This window comes from Myotis yumanensis, unplaced genomic scaffold (assembly GCF_028538775.1).
Source record: "Myotis yumanensis isolate MYYU_CA2020_CCGP unplaced genomic scaffold, mMyoYum1.0.hap1 SCAF_2, whole genome shotgun sequence".
Classification (NCBI taxonomy): Eukaryota; Metazoa; Chordata; class Mammalia; order Chiroptera; family Vespertilionidae; genus Myotis; species Myotis yumanensis.
This window is the reverse complement of record NW_027223753.1, coordinates 26,500,406-26,528,263: the sequence shown is the minus strand read 5'-3', so window position 1 is coordinate 26,528,263 and position 27,858 is coordinate 26,500,406. Positions and strand designations below refer to the sequence as shown.

Sequence of the window (27,858 nt, the reverse complement as noted above, 5' to 3'; positions counted from 1 at the left end):
CTGTCTTGGTCTGGTGCCACCTGCACACCTGCTCCACCATTCCGCCGTGATCCTGTTCTCGTCAGGGCCCATCAGGGCTGGCAGTGCCTCCACTGCCACCCGCTGCCCATGTCACGTCACCGACGCCCACCATGTTCCATGCTGCCCCCTGGTGGTCAGTGCACGTCATAGCGAGCGGTTGAACGCCCAGTTGAGGGGACAATTTGCATATTAAGCTTTTATTACATAGAATAACTAGAGGCCCAGTGCACAAAATTTGTGCACTAAGGGGGCGGCGATCCCTCAACCTGGCCTGCACCCTCTTATAGTATGGGAGCCCTCGGGGGATGTCTGACTGCTGCGGAGGTGGGAGAGGCTCCCACCACCACTGCTGTGCTCACCAGCTGTAAGCCCGGCTTCTGGCTGAGTGGTGCTCTCCATGTGGGAGCATACTGACCACCAGGAGGCAGCTCCTGCATTGAGCATCTGCTCCCTGGTGGTCAGTGCGAGTCATAGTGACCAGTCGTTCTGCCATTTGGTCGATTTGTATATTAGCCTTTTATTATATAGGATACAAAGAGGTGACAAATGAATTGTTCTGTCCCCCAAGCTTGTTCCTCTTCCAGTTATCCCTGAGGCACCATTGTTTCCCAAGTTAGAAATCTAGGTATCGCCCTTATTTCTGTCTTTCTTTCCCTCTCCCCCGCCTCCCCCTCCCCAATCTCTCTTTATTATCCAGGCCATCCAGCTGTCAAATCTGTCTTCTTTCCATTTTCACTGCCACTGTTAACAGTGAAACAGCACCAGATGTTAGCCATCAGTCCTTGAAAAAATTCAGAGCCAAGGAACTCAAATCACCAGTGAAAGTTTATTTAGAAAGTCACAGAGATAGAAGAAGTGGGCCAGCTGGGCTGCAAGGGCTCAGGAAACAAGTTACAAAGCTTAGGAGAAAGGCAAAGAAAACTCACCTCAGGGAAGAAGAGGGGGAAAGGCTTGGGCATGCTTCAGAGAGAGCTCCACTGGGTCTTTTGTCTTAAGGGCTTTTATCTGGTTTCCAAAGGAGGAGTTTTTAGGGGAGTTCTCAGAAGAGGATCTCAATAGAATAGCTTTTCCAGGTGTGTCTACTGAGGGTTTTGGTCTCCACTGATGGGTCAGCTCCAGGGCAGGGGATCATTGGTCATTGTAGCTGGCCCTGATGTCAGCCATGCTGTCACCGGGCTGGCCTTGCTGCTTTTCTGGGCCTGGAGCTGAAACACAATTTAGGCCTAGATGTTATCTCTGGTTTGACCAAAACTCTGTCTCTATGGTCAACAGACCTGAGGCTTTGTTCCTAAAATTGTTTGGTGGGGCTAGAGGGCTTAATGCTTAAGGGAGTGGTCCTGCAAGGGCTTATATGGGAGTTATATGAGGTTATACTCTGTCCTCCTTGTTCCTCCTCTAAGTGGGTCTAATGCATGATTGGCGACATGCCTGGGGAGGAAAGGCAAGGGAAGGGGCCCAACCGTATGACCAAAGATATGAAAGGTCAGGGGTTCTAAAGCTCGATATGCTAGGGGAGGAAAGGTCACCCTGGGGGCAAGGTTCCACCTTATAATTGTCCATTGCTGGTTTATCATTTCTACTCTGCTTATGTCTAACTACCTACTATGTTATCACCACCTAGTCTGGTCCTTTTCATTGCTTAAGAATATTGTAAGAGCAGTCTCTACACAACTCATCCTGCTTCCACTTTCACTTCCTTCAATCTTTTCTCCACAAAGCAGATGATATGGTCTTTCTAAATTCTTTGTCCAAGTAAGAATGTCCAAACATGTAGAAAATTTCTTAATAATTTATTTGAGCCAAATTGATGACATACTGGGAACCAAGATCACAAGTACTCTGGAGAATGACAATTTTGCATTTCCTTTTATACTTTGGAATTAAGGGAACTAAGGAAGATTATATGAAGGTGGGAGAAAGCAAGGTGGGGATTACAGGATAGTTAACAAGATTATGTACTCCCTTGAGGATGGCTACACCTCCCAAGGGTCTGAAAAGGAGAATTAGTTTGACATTTCAAAGGTGTGTTAACCTAGATGCATAAGAACAAGGGAACCTAGCCAGCATTGCTCAGTGGATGAACCAGGAGGTCACGGTTCAATTCCCTTAGGGCACATACCCAGGTTGCAGACTCGATCCCAGTGTGGGACATGTAGAAGTTAGTTGATCAATGATTCTCTCTCATCATTGATGTTTCTATCTCTCTCTTCCTCTCTGAAATCAATTAATATATATATATATATATATATATATATATATATATATATATGACAAGGGATAGGGCTTGCTTAAGGCAAAGATTAACCTTTTTATAGACCTGAGCCAGTGACTACCCACCCTGACCTGCCCAGTTTAGAAATTATATGATCCAACCCTATGAGGCTACTTTCTATCAGATATAAATCTGAGCCCCTTTTTTGTCCACATCTTGATCTAGCGTATGACTCTCCTACTTAAAACTCATCAGTGGCTTCTTACTGCTCTTAGAATAAAGATCAAAGTGCTTAACGTGGCCTACAAAGCACTGTGCCATCTGCCACTGTCTTCATTTAAAAAAAAAAAAAGAAATCACTTTTGTTTAAGTCTCTTTAATGGCTCTTTGGTCTCAAAATAAAATTAAAATTCTCGCCCTAGCTGGTTTGGCTCAGTGGATAGGGTGTTGGCCTGGGGACTGAAGGGTGTTGGTTCGATTCAGGTCAAGGGCATATGCCTGGGTTGTGGGCTTGATCCCCAGTAGGGAGCATACAGGAGGCAGCCAATCAATGATTCTCTCTTATCATTGATATTTCTATCTCTCTTTCCTTCTCCCTTCTTCTCAATAAAAACATATTTTAAAAAACAGCAAAACTCTCACTGTGGGCTACAAGGCCCTGGATGGTCTAATTCTTGTATACCTCTCTGGACTCACCTCATACCATCTGCCCTCTTGTTCACTCCACTCTGGCCACAGTTTTCTTCAAGTACTTGAAGTCACCAAGCTCTTTTCTACTTCAGGGTCTTTGCACTAGCTGTCTCCTCCACCTGCATTGCTTTCCTAGAAGCTCTTCGATGTATGCTAATTCTCCTTCATGCTTTAAGACAAACATCACTTTTTCAGAACATTCTTTCATCAATTTAAAATAACCCCCACACAAGTTCCTTTTATGACCTTGCTTCTTTCTTTCCTGGTGCTTATTACAATATGAACTTCTTTATATGTCCCTTCATTGTCATTGATCTCCACTGAGAATGTAAGCCCTAATTTGTTCACCACTCTATCTTCAGGGCATAGCTGGTGCATGACACATAGTAGGTCCATTATAAATATTTGTTCAATAAATGGATAATCAAGGTCACAAAGCCAGTCAATGACAGACCTGGAATTCCTTCTTTGCAATATTGAAAGATGTTGCTCCTTTCTTCCATCAGGTGGAGCCAAAGCTACATCTGGTCCTTGGCAAGGGATTTGGAAGCGGGGGAGGGGGGGGTGTGGGGGGGGTGTGGGGGGGTGGGGGGGGTGGATTTGCTGAGGACAGAGTCAAAAGGGGAGAAGCAGGGGGTTTTTTGGTAATGCTGGATCCAAGTGGAAAGAAAGTCAGGATGGCACTTCTCTCCAAGGATAGGTAGATATGAGCTGTCCAAAGGGACCTGGAGTAGCCAGTGACCCAAGGGGGTTCTGGGACCTCAGACTGCTTTCCCACTTGCCCACCTATACCACCCCCAAACCCTCCATCGGGGGTCTTTGAAAAGGAAAACAAATTTGAAAAAAAAGAACAATTTTCTGTGAGTATGAAACTGGAGAGAGGCAAGGGTTTTCATTTCCAAATCCCAAGTGTACAGTTGGGGGAAGCCAAGAGAGAAGCATCATAGTGGATCACTAGGAATTGGGCCTGGCTCACAAAGCCCTCTTGTCATAGCTCGTGTTTATTTAGCTCCACAAGCCCCAACCCACTATGCCTGGCCCTGGACTCATGTGGGAGACCACAATGAAGTGAGCATGGAAATTTCAAAGCTGCCCCTAAGGGTAGGGGGTCAGAAATGACTTTAGAGAAGCATACTGAAACCAAGACACATTGGGCCAATGTCTTCCAGGGGGACCAGAGGCCAGAGGTATATTCCAGGGCTGGTCAGTGGCCTGCAAAAAGGGCTTATATCTAGATCTGGGGCTGGTGAGGCTGGAGGGGTTCTCAAACTTCCTCCTAAAGGCAACAGGGACTCATAGGAGAGTTTCTAAATAGGAGACCTGCTTGGTTATCTTGGGTAGTTTGTAGGAGGAATATGAGATCAAATCAAAGACAGATCAGTGAGAATGCTGGTTTTAGTGTTCTGATAAATAATTGTAGGGATGGGAAAGAAGAGAAGATAACATCTAATAATTGTAGGCATGGGAAAGAAGCAAGTGTGAGTGCTTTAGGAAATTAAAAACAATTAAAAAAAAAAAACAGGACTTGTGAAAGGATTAAAGAACATATATACATAGCCCATGGATACAGACAATAGTGTAGTGAGGGCCAAGTGGTTGGTGGGGGCAAGGGCTGGGTGAAGGTGGGCAAAGGGGGGGGGGGGCGTGGATGGGGAACATATGCAATAGTATTAACAATAAAAATTTACATTTAAATAAAAGCATAGAAATTTAAAATAAAAACAACAGGACTTGGTGGTTATCATTCACTAAATGAACTGATCTTTATTAAGTACCTGTTAGTATCACTTTATAAATTTACTAGAGGTCTGGTGCGCAAAATTCGTTCATGGGGTGGGGGGTCCTCTCAGCCCAGCCTGCACCCTCTTCAATCCGGGACCCCTTGGGGGATGTCCGACTGCCAGTTTAGGGCCTAAACTGGCAGACATTCCTCTCACAATCCTGGACTGCTGGCTCCTAATCGCTCACCTGCTTGCCTGCCTCATCGCCCCTAACTGCTCCCCCACCACCACCAGCCTGATCGCCCCTCACTGCCTCTGCGTGCTGTCCTGGTCACCCCTAACTGTCCCCCACTGCCGGCCTGGTTGCCCCCTACTACCCCCTCTGCTGGCCTGGTCTCCCCACGCAGCCTGCTTGTTCAGTCATTTGGTCATCCCTCACTAACGTCCCTACTGGCCTGGTCATAGGTGCCATCTTGTGAGGGCATGAGGGTTAATTTGCATATTGCCTCTTTATTACATAGGATAAGTGGCATGGTGGAACTTCATTAGCAAAAGAATGGAGCCCCACACCAAAGTTTAAGTACTCATAAGTGCTTCTCTGGGCCTCAGTTATCAATCTATAAAATAAAGAGATGGGACTGGTAGCTCCTGATCCTGACAGCTTTACTTTTTCTGATTTTTGGACCTTGGATTAAGTGTATAGAATCCTTGCCCTAACCATTTTGGCTCAGTGGATAGAGCTCCGACCTGCAGACTGAAGGGTCCCAGGTTCGATTCCGGTCAAGGTCATGTACCTTGGTTGCGGGCACATTCTCAGTAGGGGGTGTGCAGGAGGCAGCTGATCGATGTTTCTCTCTCATCAATGTTTCTAACTCTCTCTCCCTTCCTCTGTAAAAAATCAATAAAATATATTTTTTTAAAAAGTGTATAAAATCCAGTGATGTGCCAGGGTAGGCTCCTATCTATTTGCAAGAGCCAACTGTTAAATTTTCAGGAATTTTGCAAGAATGTAGAACTAGAAACTGGTTATAGTGGGAGTATTTACAAATGGAAATAGGCAAATGCTACAAACTAGGCTTTCAATCTCCCCACCTCCTGCCACTGTGCTCCCTGCCAGAGGTTGTTTTCACCTGCACACCAGTGAGACCCCTCTTCAACTGACACACATATACCCAGTCAGGTACATTCTCACTTTCCAACAATTGTGAAGAATCACAGGTCTCTAGGACACCACATGGACCATCACACAGAACCTGCCCTAGCACAGCCAGGCCCACATACTCAGGCCTACACAGGATGCAAAACACTCAGTGTGGGTCTGGGCAGAGCTACTATCTGACAGTAGATCAGTCATTATCAGACAAAGGGGAGCAGAGGTTGGTGGTGAACATATTGGAGTCTCACAGACCTAAGATGGAATTCGTTAGGTCCTCTTGGCTATGTGATGTTAGCCAAGTTCCTCTCAACACTGGAGCTCAGTTTCCTCATCTTTCCCTCCACCCCCTTTGATTTTTTTTTTTAGTAAGTGGAAGGGGAGAGAGAAACATCGAAGTAAGAGAGACACATGGATAAATTGCCTCCTATACACACCCCAACAGGGGCATAGAATCAATCCTGCAGCCCCTTGGTGTGCAGGCCAACACTCTAACCACTGAGAAACACCTGCCAGGGCTCCTCATCTTTAAAATGGGTGCAAGTCCAGCCCTGGCTGGTGTGGCTCAGTTGGTTGGAGCATCATCCTGCATACCAAAAGGTGGTGGGTTGCATCCCTGGTCAGGGTATGTGTGGGAAGCAACTGATTGATGTTTCTCTCTCTCTCCCTTCCTCTCTCTAAAATCAATAAAGTTCTTTTTAAAAAATAAATAACATGGGGACAAATTCTGACATAGCAGGATGGTTTCCAGGATTGAGAACACCCACAAAGTGAATGTAAAGACTCCATACCATGCCCGGCCACTGTGGCTCACTGGTTGAGCATCGACCTATGAACCAGATCATGGTTCAGTTCCCCATCAGGGCCCATTTGCATGTTGTGGGCCCAGTGTGGGGCATGCAGGAGGCAGCCGATCAATGATTCTCTTTCATCATTGATGCTTCTATCTCTCTCTCCCTCTCCCTTACTCTCTGAAATTTAAAAAAAAATCCTATATAATAAAAGCCTAATATGCTAAGTATCCAGTCTTCCGGTCAACCAATCAAAGCATAATATGCTAATGATATGCTAAGGCCGCTCAACCACTCGCTATGATGTACACTGACCACCGGGGAGGGGGGGCAGATGCTCCAACCAGTAGGTTAGCTTGCTGCTGGGATCTGGCCGTAGAGCTCTCCTGCGGTCCCTCCCAGGCTGGTCAACTTCCAGCATCCCTCCCCAGCCCCAATCATGCACCAGTGGGTTCCCTTGGCCTGGCCTGAACCCTCTTGCAATTCAGGTCTGTTCAGGGGATGTCGGAGAGCGGGTTTCAGCTCAATCCCACAGGCCAGGCTGAGAGACCCCACTGGTGCACAAATTTGTGCACTGGGCCTCTAAAAATAAATATACAGTGGGGCCTTGACTTATGAGTTTAATTCATTCCGTGACGGAGCTCATAACTCAAATTACTCATATGTCAAATCATAAAGTGAACGAGTGAGACACGTGATGCTGGGCTGATGTTGTGGCGTTCACTGTGACGTCCGCTGCGCCATCTAGCGGTGGGGTATCTGAAGCTGGCTCGTAACCCAAATTTTAGCTCTCAACTCAAAGCAAAAAATCAGCTGAAAGACGGCTCGTATCTCGAAAAACTCGTTAGTCGGGACACTCGTAAGTCAAGGCCCCACTGTGTATATATTTTAAAAAATACTCCACATTATGCCTGGTACAGATAGGTATTTAGTTAATGTTAGCTAATGCTGTTATCACACCTCTAGACTCATTCTCCCTAGCCAGGGTCCATTTGGCTCAGTGCTCCCTTCTCACTATCTGAATTTTGGCACAGAAGGCCTCAGTGGTGAAGGACAAAGACAGAAAGATAGTGCTCTGTTTTTCAGCTTTTATGAAAATTAATAACATTAATAGCTCACAGACATATACATACACACACATAGCTATATACATAGTCATTAAGTTATTAATTAGTGTCCGTATAAAATGTTTCTACATTAGTGTCCTGGGCTAGACCCCATCAGTCCTTGGCATATTCACAGTAGCAGCCCCAGGGCTCGGCCCCATGGGCGGGGAGAGAGGCAGGTGGCTGTATGAATAGACTGCCCAAGGTGGGCATTGGAGGTGTCCTGGGCCACATACTCTCAAGTCTTTGGCTCCCTTCCTGGCACCTGGAGACCAGCTATTGAGTGAGCAGGCAAGCAGGTCCAGATTCCTCGTGTGACCTGGTGACTCAGGCCTTGTGCTTGGTGACTTTGGCAACACAGTGGATCCTAGAGGATGCTAGCCAACTCTGTAGAGTCTGTGTCAGAGCAGCCTGAGCTGCTGGCCTCTTCCCTGCAAGAGCCAGAGAAGATAGGTTAGAAGAAACATCCTTACCCCTTCCCTGCCCCACCTGCCTCCTTCCTTGGCCCTGCAATCTTTGGCCCTGCAATCTTAGCCAGCTGTCAGGCAAGTCTAAAACACTCCCTGTCTCTTGCCTGGCCAGAGTGGCTCAGTTGGTTGAGTGTCTTCCTGTGCACCAAAAGGTTGCCAATTTGATTCCTGGTCAGGGCACATACCTGGGTTCCTGGATTGTAGGCTCCATGGTCAGGGCACTTATGGAAGGCAACTGATCAATGTTTCTCTTTCATGTCTCTTTTTCTGCCCCTCCTTCTTTTTCTGCCCCCACCCCCTTTCTCTCTCTAATCATGTTCTTAGGTGAGGATTTTAAAATCCTATCTAATAAAAGGGTAATATGCAAATTAACCATCACAAATATGGCGGTGCCCATAGCCACAAGATGGCGGCACCCAGACCTCTCAGCTTGCTGGAGTCCCTCAGTCCCGGGAGGGCAGCCGCTGAGAGTGGGCAGTGTTAGCAGCCTGGAGGAATGCTTGCTTCATCGCTGTGGTGATGAGGCAAGCATTCCGCACCCAGCCGTGGATGGGCCTCTGGCCAGGCCGGGGCATGGAACGCTTGTGTAAGAAGAGAAGGAACCAGCAAGCTGAGCAGAGTCAAGTGGCCCCCAACTCCCAGGCAAGGTCAAGTCTGGGCGGCCAAAGGGTGGAGGGGGTGGAGGATAGTGTGTCAGGAGGGGCTGGTGGCGGAGGCACAGGGGTGAAAGCCAGCCGAGAATGTGGAAGGAAGCCCTTTATTGGAGTTCCTGAGAACAGGGAGGGAAGTCATTTGCATTTCCAGGCAGCGGATGGGCCTCTGGGCCGCAGAGAGCCTCTGGGCAGCGGGCGAGGAGTGGCCAGGCCCCGCAGAGAGCTACTGGTGTGCAGGGCTACTAGTAAATAAATAAATAAAAATAAAATACTCTCCCTTATAGCCCAGAAACTGCTGGTTGGTTTAATCACTGTTCTTGCTACCCACAAGACATTACAAGCCCAAAGAGTATGCTCTGACCTAGGCTGGCTGATGGGCTGGCATGACTCACTCCACCCTGCCCTCTGGTCTCCCAAAAGGCAGGGCTCAGGCCACACCTGAGGTCCCGGATGCCAGGAGTGCCATGAAGAGTACATGGTGTGGAGTCAGAACACCAGGCCTCAAACCCGGCTCTACCCTTTATCAGCTGGGCCAGTCACTCCTCCTGGTTAAGCCTGAGTTTCTTCATCTGCAGAGTGGGAATCATAGTGCTCTGTGACACCTAGGGTTGTCGGAGGACTACAGAAGGTCATGAATGTACATTCTCTAAAACAAACTCCTTGAAGGCAGGGATTTAAAAATATATACATATATTTTTTTTATTGATTTCAGAGAGGGAGAGAGAGATAGAAACATTAATGATGAGAGAGAATCATTGATTGGCTGCCTCCTGCATGCCCTACACTGGAGATTGAACCCACAACCTGGGCATGCCCTGTCCAGGAATCAAACCGTGACCTCTGGTTCATAGGTCAACGCTCAACCATTGAGCCACGTAGGCTGGGCGAGGGCAGGGATTTTTGTTTCATTCACTAGAGCAATGCCTACCACATAGTGGGCTTCCAATAAGCATTTGTTGAATGAATAAATAAGTGTAAAACCACTTGGCATGCAACTATATGTTTAAGAAATATCAGCTGAGTCCTGGCTGGTTTGGCTCAATGGACAGAGCGTCGGCCTGCGGACTGAAGGGTCCTGGGTTCGATTCCAGTCAAGGGCATATGCCCAGGTTGCGGGCTCAATCCCCAGTGGGGGGCATGCAGGAGACAGCCGATCAATGAGTCTCTCTCATCATTGATGTTTCTATCTCTCTCTCCCTCTCCCTTCCACTCTGAAATCAATAAGAACTATATTTAAAAAGCGAAATATCAGCTGGAACTATTATAAATTGGCAGAGGGAAGGGGTGGAGGAAGAGCTGTCAAGGGAAGGTGTGTGGGAGGAAGTCTGGAATGGCCACAGAATGCATAAGCTGAGGACTTAGTCCGGATGGTGCCTCTCTTCCACCTCCCTGTCCCCTCTCTCACTCACCTCAGAGCCTGGAGGGCCTTCTTGTTCTGCCGCCGCTTCTCCTCATCAATGGGGTACAGCTCAAAGAGCAGCAGGCCTAGTAGGATGAGCACTATGGGAGCCATTGTCACCAGCATCTTCAATGTAAACCTGACAGGCGCTGGCTGGGAGCAGCCACGGGTCTGGTACCCGGCAAAGCTGTGGGACCCAGTGGGAAGGCGAGCGGTAAGGATGGGATGCCTGGGGCCTGTACCTGTCCAACACTGTCCCAGGCCCCCACGCTACTCACTCAAGACTGAGGGTAGAGACGCCCAGTGAGACTCCGGAGGCGAACTTGGTGAAGAAGACATAGAAGGAGAAGAAGATGGGCTCAGTTCCATGGGAATGGGGGTGCTTCAAGTGGAAGTCGTCAATGACATCGGGCAGCATGGACCTGTACAGAGTAGTGACAGCCATGAGGACCCACCCACCTAGCAACCCCAGGCCCCTACTAGCCCATTCGGTACCTCTCTGTGTCAATGAGAAGAGGTGGCTCTCTGGGAGTTTGCAGCCCCATGGACACAGCTCAGTGAGGAGATGGCAACTTGATGTGAGTAAGGCCCCTTCCTTCCTATGGTGAACTAGCCCCACCAGGTGCTCCACTGGACTAGTAGCATGCAGACTAGACTTAAGCCCCCATTTCTCAGTCTGATTAGGTGTGGGGTTTTTTGTGTGTTTTTTTCTAAATCCTCACCTGAGGATAATTTTTCCATTGATTTTTTTTTTGAGAGGGGTGGGGGGTTGGGGGGAGGTGCGGAGGGGGAGAAGCGGGGATACAAACATCAGTGTGTGAGAGACACATCGATTGGTTGCCTCCCACACATGCCCTGACCAGGGTAGGAATCGAACCTGCAACCCGGGTATGTGCCCTTGACCTGAAATCGAACCCCGGACCCTTTGGTGGGCAGGCCAATGTTCTAAACCACCTAGCAACACCAGCCAGGGCTGATTAGGTGTTCTTGGACAGTTTACAACCTGTATAACTATGGGAAGACCTGCCCCACACCTGCAACCTGGACCCACAGAATGGCCTTCGAGAAGAGAAGCCCTCACAGAATTCTCCCAAAGGAACTTTAGAAGTGGGGGTGGGGAACTGGGAAACATACCCAGATGGGTCTGTATACTTACCAGGGTAGTAAGAAGGCAGCTGCTACACTGATGCCAGCTGCCACGGCTACCACATACGTGACAATCAGGTTACTCTCTATGAGGGCCACCAGGATGAGAAATGGTACTGCCGACTAGGGAAGGGGGTACAGGAAGAGGAGTCAGCTGGGAAGCTCCCACCAGCAACCACCAGCGCAGGCATTTCCCCCTTTAGTCCCACTCACTGAGATCCCAATATATACAGCCGTCTTCTTGCCAAACTGGGTTAGAAACCACTGCCAGAAGGGAATGGTGAATGTGGCCGAGAGCTGTCGATGTAAAAGGGGTGAGGGAAGTGGGTTAGAGCTGTGGAACCCCTCCTGCCTTTCCCAGGACCCCAAAGGTACTCCCAGCCCTGCCTGACATCAGCCAGATGACCTCATCTGAGCAGTGAGGAAGTTGACAGGCACCTTTGATGGCTCCCAAAGGGGGCTGAGAATAGGTTCCAACCTCATCTCCTGCCTTTCCTGAGCACACTGAGCCAAAGTCCGAAGTTCCTGGCCTCTACCTCTTTGCTCGTGCTTGGACACTTAACTCCAAGCAAGGAGTTTTCTACTACACAAAAAAGATGGCCAGTGTTGTTCCATTTAACTCCAAACTCTTTCTTCCCTCCTCCCATCCCATGTTATTGAGATATAATTGACATGCAACATTGTATTAGTAGTTTAAGGGTACAACATAATGGATTTCATACACGCACCCAAACTTTTCACATTCCTATCTAAGCAATGATAGGTCAGATCCAACCAAATTATTTTGAGAAACCTCCCTCACCCCTTTATGACCTTGGGTCAGTCTCAGAAATACCCTCTGACTCTCCTAAGAACCATCTCCCAATCTATGCCACTTCAGCCCAGGCTGCCTACCCAGCCTCGGGGCCCCACACTCACCATGATGGCCAGGAGCAGATTCTGGAATTCGTTTCGGAAGCCCAAGGTGTAGGTGCAAAACAAGGCGAAGTTCCCCTCCACCAGCTGGGAGACAGGACAAGGGAGGGGGGAAGCACAAAGAAACACGTGATATTGGGGTTGGGCCTCCCCAAGACATTCCCTATGCTCCAGGGGTCTCTGCTTACCCCCAGCCCTCACTCCACCATCTCTCAGGCTTGTCACATCCTGAGTCCTCTGCTCACCTCCTCCCCCCTCTAGGCTGAACATGTCAGACTCCCACTCACCATGAAAGCCAGGGAGGTGAAGAGGAAGCCAGCAATAAGCTTAATATATGGGCCATGGCTCATGACCAGTCGGAGGCCCCGAAAGAAGGGTATCGGCTCAGCCTGCTGAGTCTCATAGGCTTCTGGGGACCAGAGGGAACAGTAAGGAAAGAGAGCAGAAGCTCCTTCCAAAGCTTGAGACCCAGGCAGAGTGACAAAGCCATCTGTGCTGGGGCCTGCACCCCACCCCCCTCACGGCTTCTCACCTCTCTGTTCCCTCACGCCCAGGACCAGGATGACAGCACAGATGACATAGATGGAGGCTATGGCCCCTGCCGCCAGCAGGTATGCATTTTTCTATAAAGGGGGATAAAGGCAACATAGAGAGACAGTCAGTCTGGTCTCATCTCAACTCAGTAGCTCCACTCAATGACCTTGGACCAGTCCTTCTATTCTGAGGCCTCACTGACTTCATCTGTGAAATTGAAAAGTCACCCTCGGTCTATTGCTGTTTCCCAAGGCTGTTCTGCTGGAAAAGTCCAGCAGAACAAAATTTTAAGAAGCCGGCTATGGAGTCTGAGAATCCACAGAGAAATCTCTCCCAAATCTAGTTTCGGCAACTCACTAACTCTATCACCACTCATAGAGAGGCAAATTATTTAGCCTCTCTATGCTTCAGTTTCCTTATCTACAAAGTGGCCATGGCCACATTAATAGTTTGCATATCAAATGTTCAACATTTAGCAACACTGTTACTGTTTTGAGGATGATTGCAAACCATCCCATTGTTCCTCATCTCCCCAAACCCTTGCCCTGACAGGGGCCTCACCGTTTCTCTGAGTGAGGTGGTGCTGTGTGTATGATTGGCATCTTCCGTGGCCACTGCTGAATCTTTGGGGTCCTCAAGACAAGGCATATTTGCTTGGCCTACGATTTGCCCTTGGATCGCTGTGCCCAGCACTGTGCCCAGTACCTCCACAGTCATCCCTAAGCAATAAAGAGAAGGTTCTTTGAAGGGGACCCATGGGTTGTGGGCCCCAAGGGAGGAAGTTCAGATGAGTAGAAGCCAAATTCTAGCCCCAAATCATGGTAGCAGCTCCAAGTAGGGTGGCCATAGGGTGGTGGGGCAGATGGCACCTTGGCCTAAGTTCCAGCGGTTCTCAACCTGTGGGTCGCGAACAATGAAAATACATCCTGCATATCAGATATTTACATTACGATTCATAACAGTAGCAAAATTACAGTTATGAAGTAGCAACGAAAATAATTTTATGGTTGGGGGTCACCACAACATGAGGAACTGTATTAAAGAGTCGCGGCATTAGGAAGGTTGAGAACCACTAAACTCATATCCTTGCTCTGTGTGACCTCTGACTAGTCCCTGCCTCTGGTCTAGACTAGTGTCTGGTCTCACCAGAGCCAAAAGGGGATTGAGTTATTTTTAAGACGGTTTCATATTCATTCCCAGCAAGGGAAGAAATGTGGCAGGAGGGTCAAGGAATGGGGGACCCAGGGTTCCTAGTAGGTGGGATCAGTGGGTGAGGGAGAGACTTACGGTAAGCAGTGGCCGAATCCCGCTCACTCTGTTCTGTGCTGATGAACATGGTGAGAGCTGAGTAGGGAACGTGGAAACACTGGCATGGAAGAGAGGCCCTCGGCCAGTCAGATGATGGACAAACAGATGTGGCTTTGGGCACCAACCCCAGAGGCCCCAGGGGACTGCCCTCACATCCAGGGGAGGTGCCCACACTCACCGTGACTAGTGTCTCAAAGAGGCAATAGAAAAGCAGGTACCATAGGATCTGGCCCTGTGGGAAGTCAGGCACGAACCATATGAGGAAGTAGGCAATGATGGCCAGGGGTGTGGAGAAGATGATCCTGAGGGAGGGGAGGATATATATTATACACATCTAATATGTATATTATACAGCCTTAAGAAGGAATAAAATTCTGACACATGCTACAACACAGATGAACCTTGAAGACATTATGTTAACCGAAATAAGCCAGACACGAAAGGACAAATGCTGTATGATTCTACATATATGATATAACTAGAGTAGACAAATTCACAGAGATAAAAAAAAATGGTAGTTGCCAGGGGTTAGTGAGAGGAGGATTAGGGAGTTACTGTTTAATGGTATAGAGTTTCAGCTTGGATGGATGGTTAGTAAGTCACATAACAATGAGAGTATACTCAATGCCACTAAATTGCACACTTAAAAATGGTTAAACCCTAGCTAGTTTTCTCAGTGGTTAGAGCGTCGGCCCACAGACTAAAGGGTCAAAGGTTTGATTCTGGTCAAGGGCATGCACCTTGGTTGCAGGCGCCATCTCGGAGGCCCTCAGTCGGGGCGTGTGAGGGAAGCAACCGATTGATGTCTCTTTCTCACATCAATGTTTCTTTTCTTTCTCTCTGTCTCTCCCACTCCTTCCACACTCTCTAAAAATCAGTGGAGAAAAAAAAAAAATTAAAAATAAATAAATAAATGGGGGGAAATGAGGATTAACAACAACAAAATTAAAATGGTCAATTTTGGTATGTATATTTTACCACAAAAAAGTCATATAAACATATTAAAAGTTGATTAAGCCCTAGCTGGTTTGGCTCAGTGGATAGAGCGTCGGCCTGCAGACCGAAGGGTCCTGGTCAAGGGCACGTACCTTGGTTGCAGACTCCTACCCGGCCTGGGCCCTGGTTGGGGCTCGTGCAGGAGGCAACCAATGGATGTGTTTCTCTCACATCAATGTTTCTCTCTGTCTTTCCCTCTCTCTTCTATTCTCCCTAAAAATCAATGGAAAAATACCCTTGGGTAGAAATTTTTAAAAATAATAAAAAATAATAAATAAAATGTGATTAATTGCTATGGGTTAAATAAAGCAGGCTAAACAGGAATTAGGAGTATGGGGGTGCAATTCACAACTGAGTAGACAAGGTAGCCTTCTTTGAGAAGGTGACATCTGTGCCAAGACTTGAATGAGAGGAGGGAGTTGGCCTTGCAGATGTGTGAGGCAAGAGTGTGTCAGGCAAGGGGAACAGTTAGTGCAAACATCCTCAGGCGGGAATTGTGCCGGGCAGGTATGAGGAGTAGCAAGGAGGCCAGTGAGGCTGGAGTGGAGTGAGCATGCACCATGCAATGAGGAGGTAAGATCAGAGAGGAAATGGGACACCAGGTCATATAGGGGTTTACAAGCCAGGTAAGGACCTTGGTTCTATATCCTAGGGTTGAAGTCGTTTTGAGACTTAAATAAGTTGACTAGAGCTTAAAATTAAAATGTAGACTAGAGCTTGGGATACAGTAAGTGTTTGCTGTGATTATCACACCAGGAAAAGGGAAGAGGACGGCCAGGGAGCTGTGGAGAGCACTGGGCTGGGAGTCAGGCCTCAGGTCCAGCCCTGCTGTATCTCGGCCTCCCCATGTGACCCTGCTGGCACCCTGCCTCTCATGGGGCAGCCTTGGGAACCCCCGGGAAACTATCTGTCAAAGTCTTCCTGGTCTGAAAGGGGGATTTAAATGGTGGCTGAGGGCAGATCTGGTCTAAAGCCTGGGAGGAGAATGGGCCACGTGGCTCACAAATTCAGAAAGGCCCAGCCTCTTCCTATACTGACAGAAGGGGTGTCAGGTCCTAGGTCAGTGATGGCGAACCTATGACATGCGTGTCAGAGGTGACACGCAAACTCATTTTTTTGGTTGATTTTTCTTTGTTAAATGGCATTTAAATATATAAAATAAATATCAAAAATATACATCTTTGTTTTACTATGGTTCCAAATATCAAAAAATTTCTATATGTGACACGGCACCCGAGTTAAGTTAGGGTTTTTCAAAATGCTGACACGCCGAGCTCAAAAGGTTCGCCATCACTGAGCTAGATGCTAACTGTGGCATGGACGGGGAGAAGTTCACAGTACTACAAGGCAGCCCTTCAGCCCATGAGTGGTCCAGTGTGCCCTCAGACAAGGGTGTAGTGCCACTCGAGAGGTATCACCCACACAGGTGAGGACATGTCCTAAAACAGAAACCAGCCTGAAGGACCTCAGCAACTTCACCAAGCTGCTGCCACACCTGCCCAGGGCCTCCCCTGTCCTCCCTCCCAGCCCTCCTCCTCCCTTCCCAGATCCACGTGTCTTCTCAGGGAACAAGGGCGTCAGCTTTCGTCAAACACTCCATCTTCTCCTCACAAGCAGCAGATGAGGAACTGAATGTGACTGGGAGTAACCCGGGCTGGACTGCTGCCTATTGGGCTGGCGAGAGGGGCTGCCTCCCATTGGCTGGGCCTCATGAGGCGATGTGGCAGTGGAGCCCCGCCTCCCGCCTCCTCGCTCCCAGGGACGCGGGTACAATAGCTTCATGGGTGTGTGGCTCCAGGCGGTAGGGAGCCCTGAGCAGGCTGCCCAGGTAAGGCAGGCTGTCCTGCCCTCTGGCCCTGAAGTCTTGGATCAAAGGCCCCAGCCTGGGCCTTAGCCAGGGACTGGCAGGATTGTAGTGGGAGGGGGCTCGTGGGAAAGGAAGCTGTGGGGGAGAGGCGGGGGCTGTGGGAAGAGCTTTGAAGGCTGAAGGCCGGAGACCAGGTATGGGCACCCCAGGGGCAGGAAGGCGCCCACTTGAGCTTGGATGGGCTGGAGATGAAAGGAAATATCCCCCCCACACCACCACCACCAAGCAGGATGTCCTGGGGGGAACCAGAGCTCCAGCCTGTCCGCCTGTCCCATGTGCCTCCTTTGCTGTCTGATCTGTAGCACCCCTCCTACCTTGCCAGATAGCCGGAGGCTGAGTACTGTAGGTTTTGTACCAAGGGGTTATGGGTCTTATATCCCATTCTCGGTCTTGCCCCACTAGGAGTCATTCTGAAGGGGTGCCAAATTAGATATCACTTAATCTGTGCCAGGCACTGTTCTAAGTACTTATAAATAAAATAAAATAAACATTTGAAATTCTTACAACAACCCTATGGGATAGGCATATTATTGTCCCCATTTTACAGATGAAGAAACTTGAGACTCAGAGATGTTAAGTGATTTGTCTAAGGTTGCACAGCTGTAAGTGGTGAAGCTGGTATTCAAAATGAGTCAGGCTGGCTCCAGAGTATAACCTCTCAACCACTATGCAGTACTACCTGTCCTACTATGGGAAGTGACTGAGTGGGAAAAATTAGAATTCCAGTTTCATTGAAGGGAATGGAACTTGGGAAGCAATAGGGTTTGGGCCGGGGGAAGTTGCTCAATCTAACAATTTGGCCAGCCTGGAGATAAACTTGGCATGGCATCCAAGCCCCATGCCTGGGGTAGCTGACCTCAGCTAGCATTTCGACACTCGGGTTTTTGCGTCATTCCTTCTCCTCACCCCTCAGCTTGTGACAAAGCACATGGAAAAACTGAAGGGTAGTCTTCATGCTGAAGCCCTGCCTTCTGCCATCTTGAAGGAACCTCTTCTACTCACCAGGGCATAAGACGGCCCAGACAGGTCCAGGAAGATTTGCTTATGCAGAAGCCCACCAGGGGGTCTGTGAAGGCATCCCAAGCTCGGCCCACAAATAGGATGATAGAGGCAGAGAATGGGTCCACCTGGAATGGGGAACAGGCAAAAAATGACCCCTTCATCCTTCTACCTACCTCAGCTTTCACTGGTAGGCAAAAGCAGGGCTCCCTCCCCTCCTCAGCCAGGCCCTTGACAGACTGTGCTGCTCTCACTCAGGCCTTAAGCACCTTCACTTGCCTTGTTAATAATGACAGTAACAATTCTGATAGCTGTGTGCCTCCTTAGAAACTTTCCCAGATCTGTTCCCTTACATCCTCCCCTTCACTGCCCTTGAAAACACTCCCATCAATTAGAATGAATCCAGAATGATTTCCTTGCCTCCCTTTCACAACCCTGATCCCCCAGCCACCTGATACTAGAGTTAGCATTTGCTGGTTAGGACCACGGTAGATCTCAATTTCCCCATTTATATAATGGGAGTTATGATCCCTACCTTATGGCTCAAGCTCTATCTTGGACGTGGAAAAAGGAACCTATAGATGCTTTTTAAAAGTGGCCTATCACTACCCATTCAAGCTATTCCCTCCCCCAAATCTTTTTTTTTATTATTGATTTTTTACAGAGAGGAAGGGAGAGGGATGAGAGAGAAATCGATCAGCTGCCTCCTGCACACCCCCTACTGGGGATGTGTCTGCAACCAAGGTACATGCCCTTGACTGGAATCGAACATGGGACCCTTCAGTCCGCAGGCCGACGCTCTATCCACTGAGCCAAACCATTTAGGGCTCTCCCCCAAATCTTCTAGGCCTGAATAGACAGCTTCTTTGGTCTCTCCCTCACCTATCAAGTCCCTACTATTGTGCCCCGGCCGGTGTGGCTCAGCTGGTTGAGTGTATCCCACGCACCGGAAGGTTGCTGGTTCAATTCCCAGTCACGCCACATGCCCAGACTGTGGGCTCAATCTTGTGCAGGAGGCAGCTGACCAGTGTTACACTCACACATCGATGTTTCTCTCTCTCTCTCCCTCTCCCTTCCTTTCTCTCTAAAATTAATAAAAACATATTTAAAAAGAAAAGACCCTACTATTGCTATTGCTCCAGGAAGCTGGGGAACTTCTGGCCTCTCCCACATGGCAGTCTCCCTAATCAGACTTCCAACTTTAACATACAACACAGTTTTACACTTTAGCTGCAGGTTCCTCATATTTGCACCCCACTCAGGACCCAACCCGTGAAAGTTGCTTGAAAACTAGCTGGTGAATGCTGCCATTTGTCCTTTCTGGGGCTCAGTGTTCCCGGCATATAAATGCATACAACTAAGATGCCCTGCTTGCAAAGTCCGATACTACATAAAAAAGATGGCCAGTGTGGGAGCCCTGAGATCCGTGGTTGTGCAGCCTCCCACTCTCTCAGACAAGATGAATTCTCAGGATGCCAAGCTTCTGGCTAAAGCTTCTCGAGTACAGAGGAGCCCAGCTTCACCTTAAATACCCTCCCAATCAAAGACCCTATGTACTGGGGCACTCTAACTCAGTCCAGCACTTGAGCCTTCCCCTCCCTCCCCCCACATGCCTCTGCTCCTCAGGTGAAAATGAGATGCACCTCTTCCACATGCCTGGCAATATCTACCAACCCCACAGCCAAGCAGCTGACTGCTTGCTGTCCAGCTGGGGACATGGTGTGCCAGTCTCTTCTAAGAACAGCGTCACCAACAGGCTCCATTCTCCCTCATACCACCGCCTACCCTTCCAGGCTCTGTTACTCTTGCCAGACAAGGAGGAGTTGCCTGACTTTGCCAGCTATGACTCCTGGGGCATATAGACTCTCATTCTGGATACTTCCAAACCCTTATTTCTCATCCAGTGTGACTCTGACAGGCAGCAAAGTAGGAATTCCCAGTCCCATTTCACAGATGGGGAAAACCTTGGATGCTGCAGGAACCCTGGCATGCTCAGTCCACTCACCTGAGCCACATCCAACAGGTAGATCTGTAGGAAGAACCCCAGGGCACAGCCTGTCATCTGGTAGGGGGCCCCCCCAACTGCATAGCAAAGCTTGTTGCAAATGGACAACTGTTGTTTCTTCTTTGGTTCCTTTTGGGAGAAGAGAAAAGCATAAAAGGAGACCCAATTTCCTAGTCCCCATCCTAGAAAATTTCAAAGACAGGACCATCCCTCCAGACAATTCTGCCAGGAGGAACAAATCTGTCTTGCTCTATTCCCACCCAGCTAGATAGCACTTCCCACAAGAAAAGAGAGGTATTCTCTATTCTTAGGAACCTGGAAAAGGGGAATCCATACTGAAGAAGTTTCCCTGAAGCCACCCAACCTACCCCACCCCCAGATTCTTATCAGACCACCATCTTTAAAAAACTCCCCCCAAGGCCGCAGTCATGCTCCTTTCCAGGTTGGAAGAGCAACATGCTCCAGCAGCGGACCTGTCCCCACCCAGCACCACCTGCCACAACCTGAAAATCCTCTTGTTGACAAGAGCTGCCGAAGTGAAGCCCCAGCTCCTGCCCTGGTTCAGAGGCCAGGACCCACCTGCCTACTGGGCGAGGGCTCTAGAGCTGTGGGGGCCCAGCCCAGCTGACTGCAGGCACAGCTGTTCCTTCCATCTGTCCCAGAGCATCCCTGGCCCCTGTGGGCAGCCAGAGCTTCAGGCAAACCCGGGAGCTGCCCTGCCCTTCCTCAGCTCCTAGGGGACCTTGGAGAGGGGAGGGAAAGCCTCTGGGTGCAGGGCTGGGTTCTCTCTGGGTGGGGCACCAGGGAGGCTGAGGTTGCCCAGGGAGAAGTAGAGATTACTCACACATGGCAGCAGCTTAACTGCTTGCCCGGGCTCCTTTCAAAGATCAGTTAAAACTAAAAGTAAAAGGCAATCACCTCCCAGGCAGAAATCTATGGCCTGGGATCCCTCCCTGATTTCGTTCGGTCCTTCATTAAATCCAGAGAAGAGCTGGGGGTGGTGCCCAAGGTCAAGACCCCCAAAGCACGGGCAGGAGATGAGCCCCTGCACCCACACTCACACAAACGCCTCAGGAATGCGGCTCCTTTAAGAGCGGAGTCCTTGTTCTTATGAATGAACTTGAGCGGCCCTCCCAGAGTTGAGGCGAAAACGTAGGCATGTGGGGGTGGGGAGTAGTGGGTAGATATGGGGAACTCAGAGGACTTTCCCAGACTTCTGGGGTCTCTCTGGCTTTTAGAATCTTTTTGGCTTCTAAGCCGCAAGTCACAGAAGAATGAAAGACAGCCAGGCAGAGCCGGCAGCCTCGTGGAGCCGTGGGCTGGCGCGCCCGGCGCGCTCCGTGGAGATGCGGAGGGAGGGTGAGCAAAAGGGGTGCCGGGGTTTACAAACTACTTCATCGCTCCCGGCCCCAGGGCCCCTCCAGGCTCACTCCTGCCCCTGGGGCCGCCAGTCCCCGGGTGGCCCAATGTATCCCAGACCCAGGCTCATCCTTAGGTGCCCCCATCAGCCTGCGCGCGCGCACACACACACACACACACACACACACACCGCCCCTGGCCCTCCACCCGGATGCCAGGTTCTCACCTTCACCTGGGCCGGGCGTTCACCAACTTGGAGGATGCTTGTAGGCAGCAGCCCCGTGGCGGAGCCGCTCTCGGCGCCCTCTCCTTTGGCCATGACCCGCGGGCCACGCCGCCTGGTATCGGGTCGCGGGGATGCTCTTCTGCTCCGCCGGCCTCTGCTCCGCCCGGGCCCGGGTAGTAACCGCCGCCGCCGCCGCCGCTGCCACAGTCACCGCGCGAGAGTCAGCCCCAGGCCGGCGGCAGACGCGAGTGCACACTCCCTTACACTCCCCCTCGCACCTCTTAAAGGTTGGCCCGCCCTCTCGCACCCGGCCAATCCCGGAGCCCTGCTGCCCCGCCTCCAGCCAATCCGCTCGCCCGCCGGCCCCCCGCCTTCCCAACCACCCCTGAGGCGCTCAGTCTTTGAGCCACGTTCTGAAGCCCGAACCTCGCTACCGGGTGAAGGCGGGGAGAGCCACCTGACATCACCAGAAACTGAAGCCTGCGGCTGAGCGTGCCCGTGGTCTCCCAGAATAAGCTTTCCCTGAATGCAGCCTGCACTCCATGACCCCAAGTCTGAGAAAGGTAGGGACTCAGAAGCCTCTTTATAGTTTTTTCAGAACCCCCTTTAAAATCTGGAATCGCTTGAGTCTCCCTCTCCTCCAAACCTGGAGGATGTGGCACTGACATTTCCCCTCTTTCATTCCCCGTTTCCTCTTCCTGCCATTGGCATCTTTGGGGCCCTCAGAGATGGGGGAAAAAGACGAGGCAACGCTCCCCTGCGGTCACCAAACTCCCAAGTTGTGGAGAGGAGCCGGGACCACAGCCGCTGCTACACTACTACACGTTGATGATAAGAGCAGCCTTTTATGGAGAGCTTCCTAGATGCTCACCATGATGTCATTCAGCCCTCACAGCCGCCAAGTGAGGGTGGTACTATTATTATCTCCATTTTACAGTTGAAGAAAGGGAGACACACATGTGGGGGAGCCAGGCCGGAAAGATTTTGTCCCATCCCAAAGCCTTCCCTCTTTCCAGCCCTGCTCGGTCCCTCTGGCAAACATCACTGGAAGACCGCATGTGTCTCCCCAGCAAGAAGCCCTGGGAGATACAAAGCTGCAATGGCACTCTGGGTTGAAACAATTCAAGAAAGGTTTGAAAAAGAGAGTACTGAGTAATCAACCTGGTCCTTGAAAGAAGATGAGAGGACATTAGTCTAGAACAGAGACCACACACAGATGCCAATAACAGTCTTTCTGACACCTCTTGGTCAGTTGTGCCAACATCATCCCAGGCAGACACTCAAGAGGCTGGTGGTGCCCGGCTGGTGTGGCTCATTGGTTGAGCTTCGACCTAAGAACCAGAAGATCACAGTTCGATCCCATGATCAGGGCATATGCCCCAATTGCAGGCTCAATTCTCGATCTTGCAGGAGGCAGTCGATCAATGATTCTCTTTCATCATTGATGTTTCTAACTCTTTCTCTCTGAAATCAATAAAGATTTTTTTTTAAAGAGTGACTATCTTAAAGGGTTATTTTGGTGTGAAACAAGAAAATGCACAGGAAGTGCTTAGCACAAGTGCCTGGGAGCTGAGGCTGAGCTGGTCCTAGTCCTGGCCCGATTCCAGTCTGTCAGTGTAGCAATGCAAGATTCCAGATATGGCCTGACCAAGCCAACACAATAGGCCCATTATTTCCCCTAGTCTGGACTCGACACATTGTTAATGCAGCCTAAGGCTGCTGGGCTCCCGAATCTTTCTCTCCCATGATTAGTTCCCATCAGGTTGTGGTCAACTAAATCATTCAGATCCTTTTCACTGGAGCTGGGGTCAAGTGAGGTCTCTTCCCCTGCCTCTGCTTTGTGCAAAGACTTGAAGCTACAGAAGGACAATGTCATCTTGCTTATTCCAGCTTGTCAAAATTTTGTGGGTTTTTTTGTTGTTGTTAATTTTTGTCTATATGGTTTTTTAAAGATAAAACCCCATTTTTCATTTTTATTGAGGTGACATTGTTTAATATAATTATATAGATATCATGTGTACAATTCTATAATACATCATCTGTATATTGTATTGTGTTTTCACCAAATTTTTTTTTAATTTATTGCTTTCAGAGAGGAAGAGAGAGGGAGAGACAGACAGTAACATCAATGATGAAAGAGATTGGCTGCCTCCACAGGCCCCCTACTGTGGGCATATGTCCTTGGCCAGAACCGAACCCAGGCCCCTTCAGTCCGCAGGTCAACACTCTATCCACTGAGCCAAACCAGCTAGGGCACCAAAATTATTTTGAATGTCAGTTCTATTGCCCCCTGTTTTCTGTCCCTCTCTAAGTTTAGTTTTTAAAATATGTTTTTATTGATTTTAGAGAGAGAGGAAAAGAGAGAGAGAAACACTGAGTGGCTTCCTGCATGCTCCCTACTGGGGATGGAGCCCGAAACCCAGGCATGTGCCATGACTGGGTATCCAACCAGTGACGTCTCATTGCATGGGACAACACTCAACCAACTGAGCCACACCAGCCAGGGCTCTCCCTCTCTACGTTTAGATCTAGGCTGTTCCTTGGGACTTCAACTCCACCATACACACTGTTGGTCTGGAAAGAGCCCCATAATGCCGGGAGCCGGTCCATCCTTGCTGCTTGACACAGTCGCTGCAGGAAAGAAACATCTGCACAGCATATGTTTCAAGGGACCTGGCATATATAGCATATTGTTCTTAATATGTTTGCTCTCTTTAGCACCATGTGTTTTAACCAAGGTCACCTCTCCGAGAAAGGTTGTTTCCCCAGGTGGGGATCTTTCCCTGAGGTTAGGGAGGGGATACAACCCCTTAATTAAGTGCCAGGCGGGTAGTTAAGCTATATAATCTTTACTCCCTGGAATGGAGATAAGAAACGCCCTAACCTTTGTAATAGAAATTGACAGGATTAAAATCGGCTGGTATAAATATGGATGTAACAAGACAACAAACATCAGCTCCTCATCAGATCCTCATCAGCTCCTCATCAGCTCCTCATCAGATCCTCATCAGCTCCTGATCAGATCCTCATCAGATCCACATCAGCTCCTCATCAGCTCCTCATCAGATCCTAACCAGAACCTAGCCAGAGAACATGGCAAAAGATCCTGGACAGAACCTGGCTACAGAACTTCACTGGAGAACCTAGACAGAACATGGCAAAAGATCCTGGACAGAACCTGGCTACAGAACTTCACTGGAGAACCTAGACAGAACATGGCGAAAGAACCTGGACCCTGGCTAGAGAACCTTGCAACAGAACCTAGAGACAGAACCTAGAGACAGAACCTAGCAAGAGAACATGGACACAGAACTTGGCTAGAGATCCTGGCTAGGCTGCTGATCAACTGAACGCTGCCTCCATGTCATTCCTTTTTCGCCGACTCCGTCCACACCTTTGGGGACCCTTGGACCTGCTGGGGTTGGACCCCAGCACCATAACACATCACTACAGACACTCATTTACCATTAACTGCTAATCCAACAGCTCCCAATTATTGAACACCCACTGTGTGCTGGGCAAGCATGAGGAAAGCACCTGCCACTTACACAATCTCATTTACTCCTCACAACACCACTGAAGAGGGTAGTTGTTACCCCTATTTACCATGATGAACCTGAAACTAAGAGAGGGGAAGCAGGAACTAATTTTATAACCCCAGAATCAGGCATCTTTTTCTGTCAATGAATTTGTCACTTAGAGATGTTGCCCTCCAGACAAATACAGTCTCCATTGGGCCTCTTGCCATTCTCCCTCCTACCCTCATACCCCCACACCACCAGGCCTGGAGCCCAAGGGGCTTTGGTGAGGCTCCAGTCCACAATGGACAGAAGGTAACCTCTCTAGCCCTATTACCCTCAGGAGCCTGGAGCAGAGAACTAGGCCCATTTTTCATAGCAATGTTCTACCTAGGATAGCAGTGCGGACAAGGGCTTCTCCCTGAGGAGCAGACCAACAGCTCCCTGCTCTGTGGTGGGAACACCCTCCTGGCCATCCTTAACCCTTTCTGGATCTAGCCCAGCCTCATGACCTAAGGCAAATGAACGTCAGTGCTCCCCTGGTTGCTCTGCAACTATCTGTGCCCTCACAGGGCACCATGCCCAGCCTTGAGGGCTTCTTCAATGCCCCAGAACACTCCCTTGAAGGCCTTTGGGGGAATTCCCCAGGTCCCCTGAGCTTCCTGGGAAACAGAGCAGCAGAGGTAAGTGCAAAGATCCCAGAAGACAGATTACCGGGCTTCATAGCCTATCCTACCATTACAGGTTACTCTTGGGCAAATTAGTGAATTTCTTTGATCCTCACTTTCCCCACCTGCCAAGTGGGGGTAATAATTGCATCTATCTCACAGGGTTGTCACGAGGATTAAGTGGGGTGCCTAGAGCAGTGCTTGCCATATAGAAAGCACTTAAAAGTGTTTATTATTATCATTATCATTATTAGTATGTTGAGCAAAACCTCACCAAGTAAGACCACTTGAGTCAGAAGGGAGAAAATTTGGTCTGAATAGCTAGGGACTAGCTTTATGTCAGGGACTCAAGGTGGTATTTTTAGCAGACCGGAATGCTTCTAGGCAGGATCGTCAGGTAGAGCTGTTGAGGTGTTGGTGCTAGGAGATTGTTGCTAAGTGAAGGTGTTGTCAGATGCCAATGTTGCCAAGTAGTATAGCTTACGGTCTGTTGTCTAATGGTAAGATCTTTTCAGGCCCTAACTAGCAGACCTACCACCCTGACTTCTGGAGAAAAGGAGCCCAGCCCATGCCCTAACAATACTTAGTTCAATAGCCACTGGTAAGTTTACATCCTGCCGGATGGTGCTCTAAGGCCTGAGCCCGGGGAATAGCCAGGTTGAAGAGGCATGGGCTGGAACAAGAGCTTCCTGGAACAGCTACGGTGTTGGGAATACTTCAACCTGTTCCCATTAGTCCCTTTGTTTGTCCCGGGTGGGGGGTTGGGGGGAGGGCGGTAGAGCGGGGAGGGGGGTGGCAGACAGAAAGTAGGAAGGAGGGACTCCTGAGGATCCCAAGAGAGGTCCTTTGGGGGAAAAGTAGCTGAGGACTCTTGAAGTCACCTGAGGCTGCCAGTTCTTGCCTGGATGTTGGTTGGGCAATTGTGGGGCAGAAGTCTCAAGGCTGATCCGTGATCCCACAAAGCTATAGACCACTCCAGAGAGAGGCCCCCTCTCCTGGGCTTCAGGAATGGGCTGGGTGATGAGACTGGCTTCTGAGCCTCAGTTGTCAGGGAGAGGAGGGGCATGAAGAGTTCCCAGACATTCCTTGTGTGGATGAAATAAAAGGGTTCTATTGAAAGTCACCTCACAGGTTCCTAACTAGGCAAGTCATGGTGGTTCATGCCCTTGGCATATAAGTTTTATTTTCCCTTTTTTAAAAAAAAATGGTTTTATTGATTTTTTTTTAGAGAGAGAGAGAGCGCACAAAATATCAATGAGAGAGAGAAACATTGGTGGATTGCCTCCCTTATGGACTGAACTCACAACCTGGTCATGTGCCCTGACTGGAAATTGAACCGGTGACCTTTTGGGGCACAGGCCGACACTCAACCAACTGAGCCACACCAACCAGTGCCTAGGCATCTAACTTTTTACTAAAAGGTTTATTTTGCCTGGCCTGTGTGGTTCAGTAGTTGAGTGTCAACCCATGAACCAGGAGGTCACGGTTCAATTCCTGATCAGGGCACATGCCCGGGTTGCAGGCTCAATTCCCAGTGTGGGGCATGCAGGAGAAAGCCGATCAATGATTTTCTCTCATAATTGATGTTTCTATTTCTCTCTCGCTCTCCCCGTCTCTCTGAAATCAATAAAACTATATATATTTTTTAAATGTTTATCTTTGCCACCCTGGCCAGGTGGTTTAGTTGGTTGGAGCATTGTCCTGTACACCAAAAGGTTGGGGGTTCGATTTTATTCCTGGTAAGGGCACATACCTAGGTTGTGGGTTTGATCCCTGGTCAGGGTCCATAAGGGAGGCAACTGATGTTTCTCACATTGATGTTTCTCTCTCTCTGTCTCTCTCAAAAGTAAATAAATAAATAAATAAATAAATAGATTTATCTTTGCCTTAAGCAAGCTCTGTCCATTGTTCTTGTGCACCTTCAGGGGTGGGGAACATTGGCCCAAGGGCCATATAAGACCCGAGAAATCATTTGATCTGGCCATGCCAAGGCATTAGGGGTGAGGTGAGTTAATGAAACGTTTGACCAAATATAGCAAGCTAATTTTTAACTTGATAATTTTGTATGGCCCGTGAATGATGTTACAAATATCCAAATGGC

General features: G+C 49.2%; 2 protein-coding genes across 4 annotated transcripts in view; one reads left to right on the top strand and one right to left on the bottom strand.

The window, feature by feature from the left end:
* Positions 1–27,858, top strand: part of MYCL (MYCL proto-oncogene, bHLH transcription factor) — a 104,617-nt gene that overhangs the window by 37,432 nt on the left and 39,327 nt on the right. The gene's annotated exons all lie outside the window — the stretch shown is intronic.
* MFSD2A (MFSD2 lysolipid transporter A, lysophospholipid) lies at positions 829–21,829 on the bottom strand. Of its 3 annotated transcripts, none has more exons than XM_070404803.1 (14): positions 21,572–21,829; positions 19,987–20,115; positions 17,985–18,109; positions 14,298–14,421; positions 14,099–14,177; positions 13,373–13,530; positions 12,810–12,900; positions 12,565–12,686; positions 12,281–12,364; positions 11,576–11,659; positions 11,373–11,485; positions 10,495–10,638; positions 10,227–10,403; positions 829–1,226 (listed from the first exon to the last, which is right to left on the bottom strand). In XM_070404803.1, exons 1-14 carry the CDS (start codon positions 21,662–21,664, stop codon positions 1,190–1,192), a joined length of 1,560 nt encoding a protein of 519 aa, XP_070260904.1. In that variant the 5' UTR covers positions 21,665–21,829; the 3' UTR covers positions 829–1,189. The 3 variants fall into 3 exon arrangements, with proteins under 3 accessions (XP_070260904.1, XP_070260903.1, XP_070260905.1); XM_070404802.1 differs by lacking the exon at positions 829–1,226 and adding an exon at positions 7,663–8,125 and having other exon boundaries at positions 21,572–21,826; XM_070404804.1 differs by lacking the exons at positions 829–1,226; positions 17,985–18,109; positions 21,572–21,829 and adding an exon at positions 7,663–8,125 and having other exon boundaries at positions 19,987–20,078.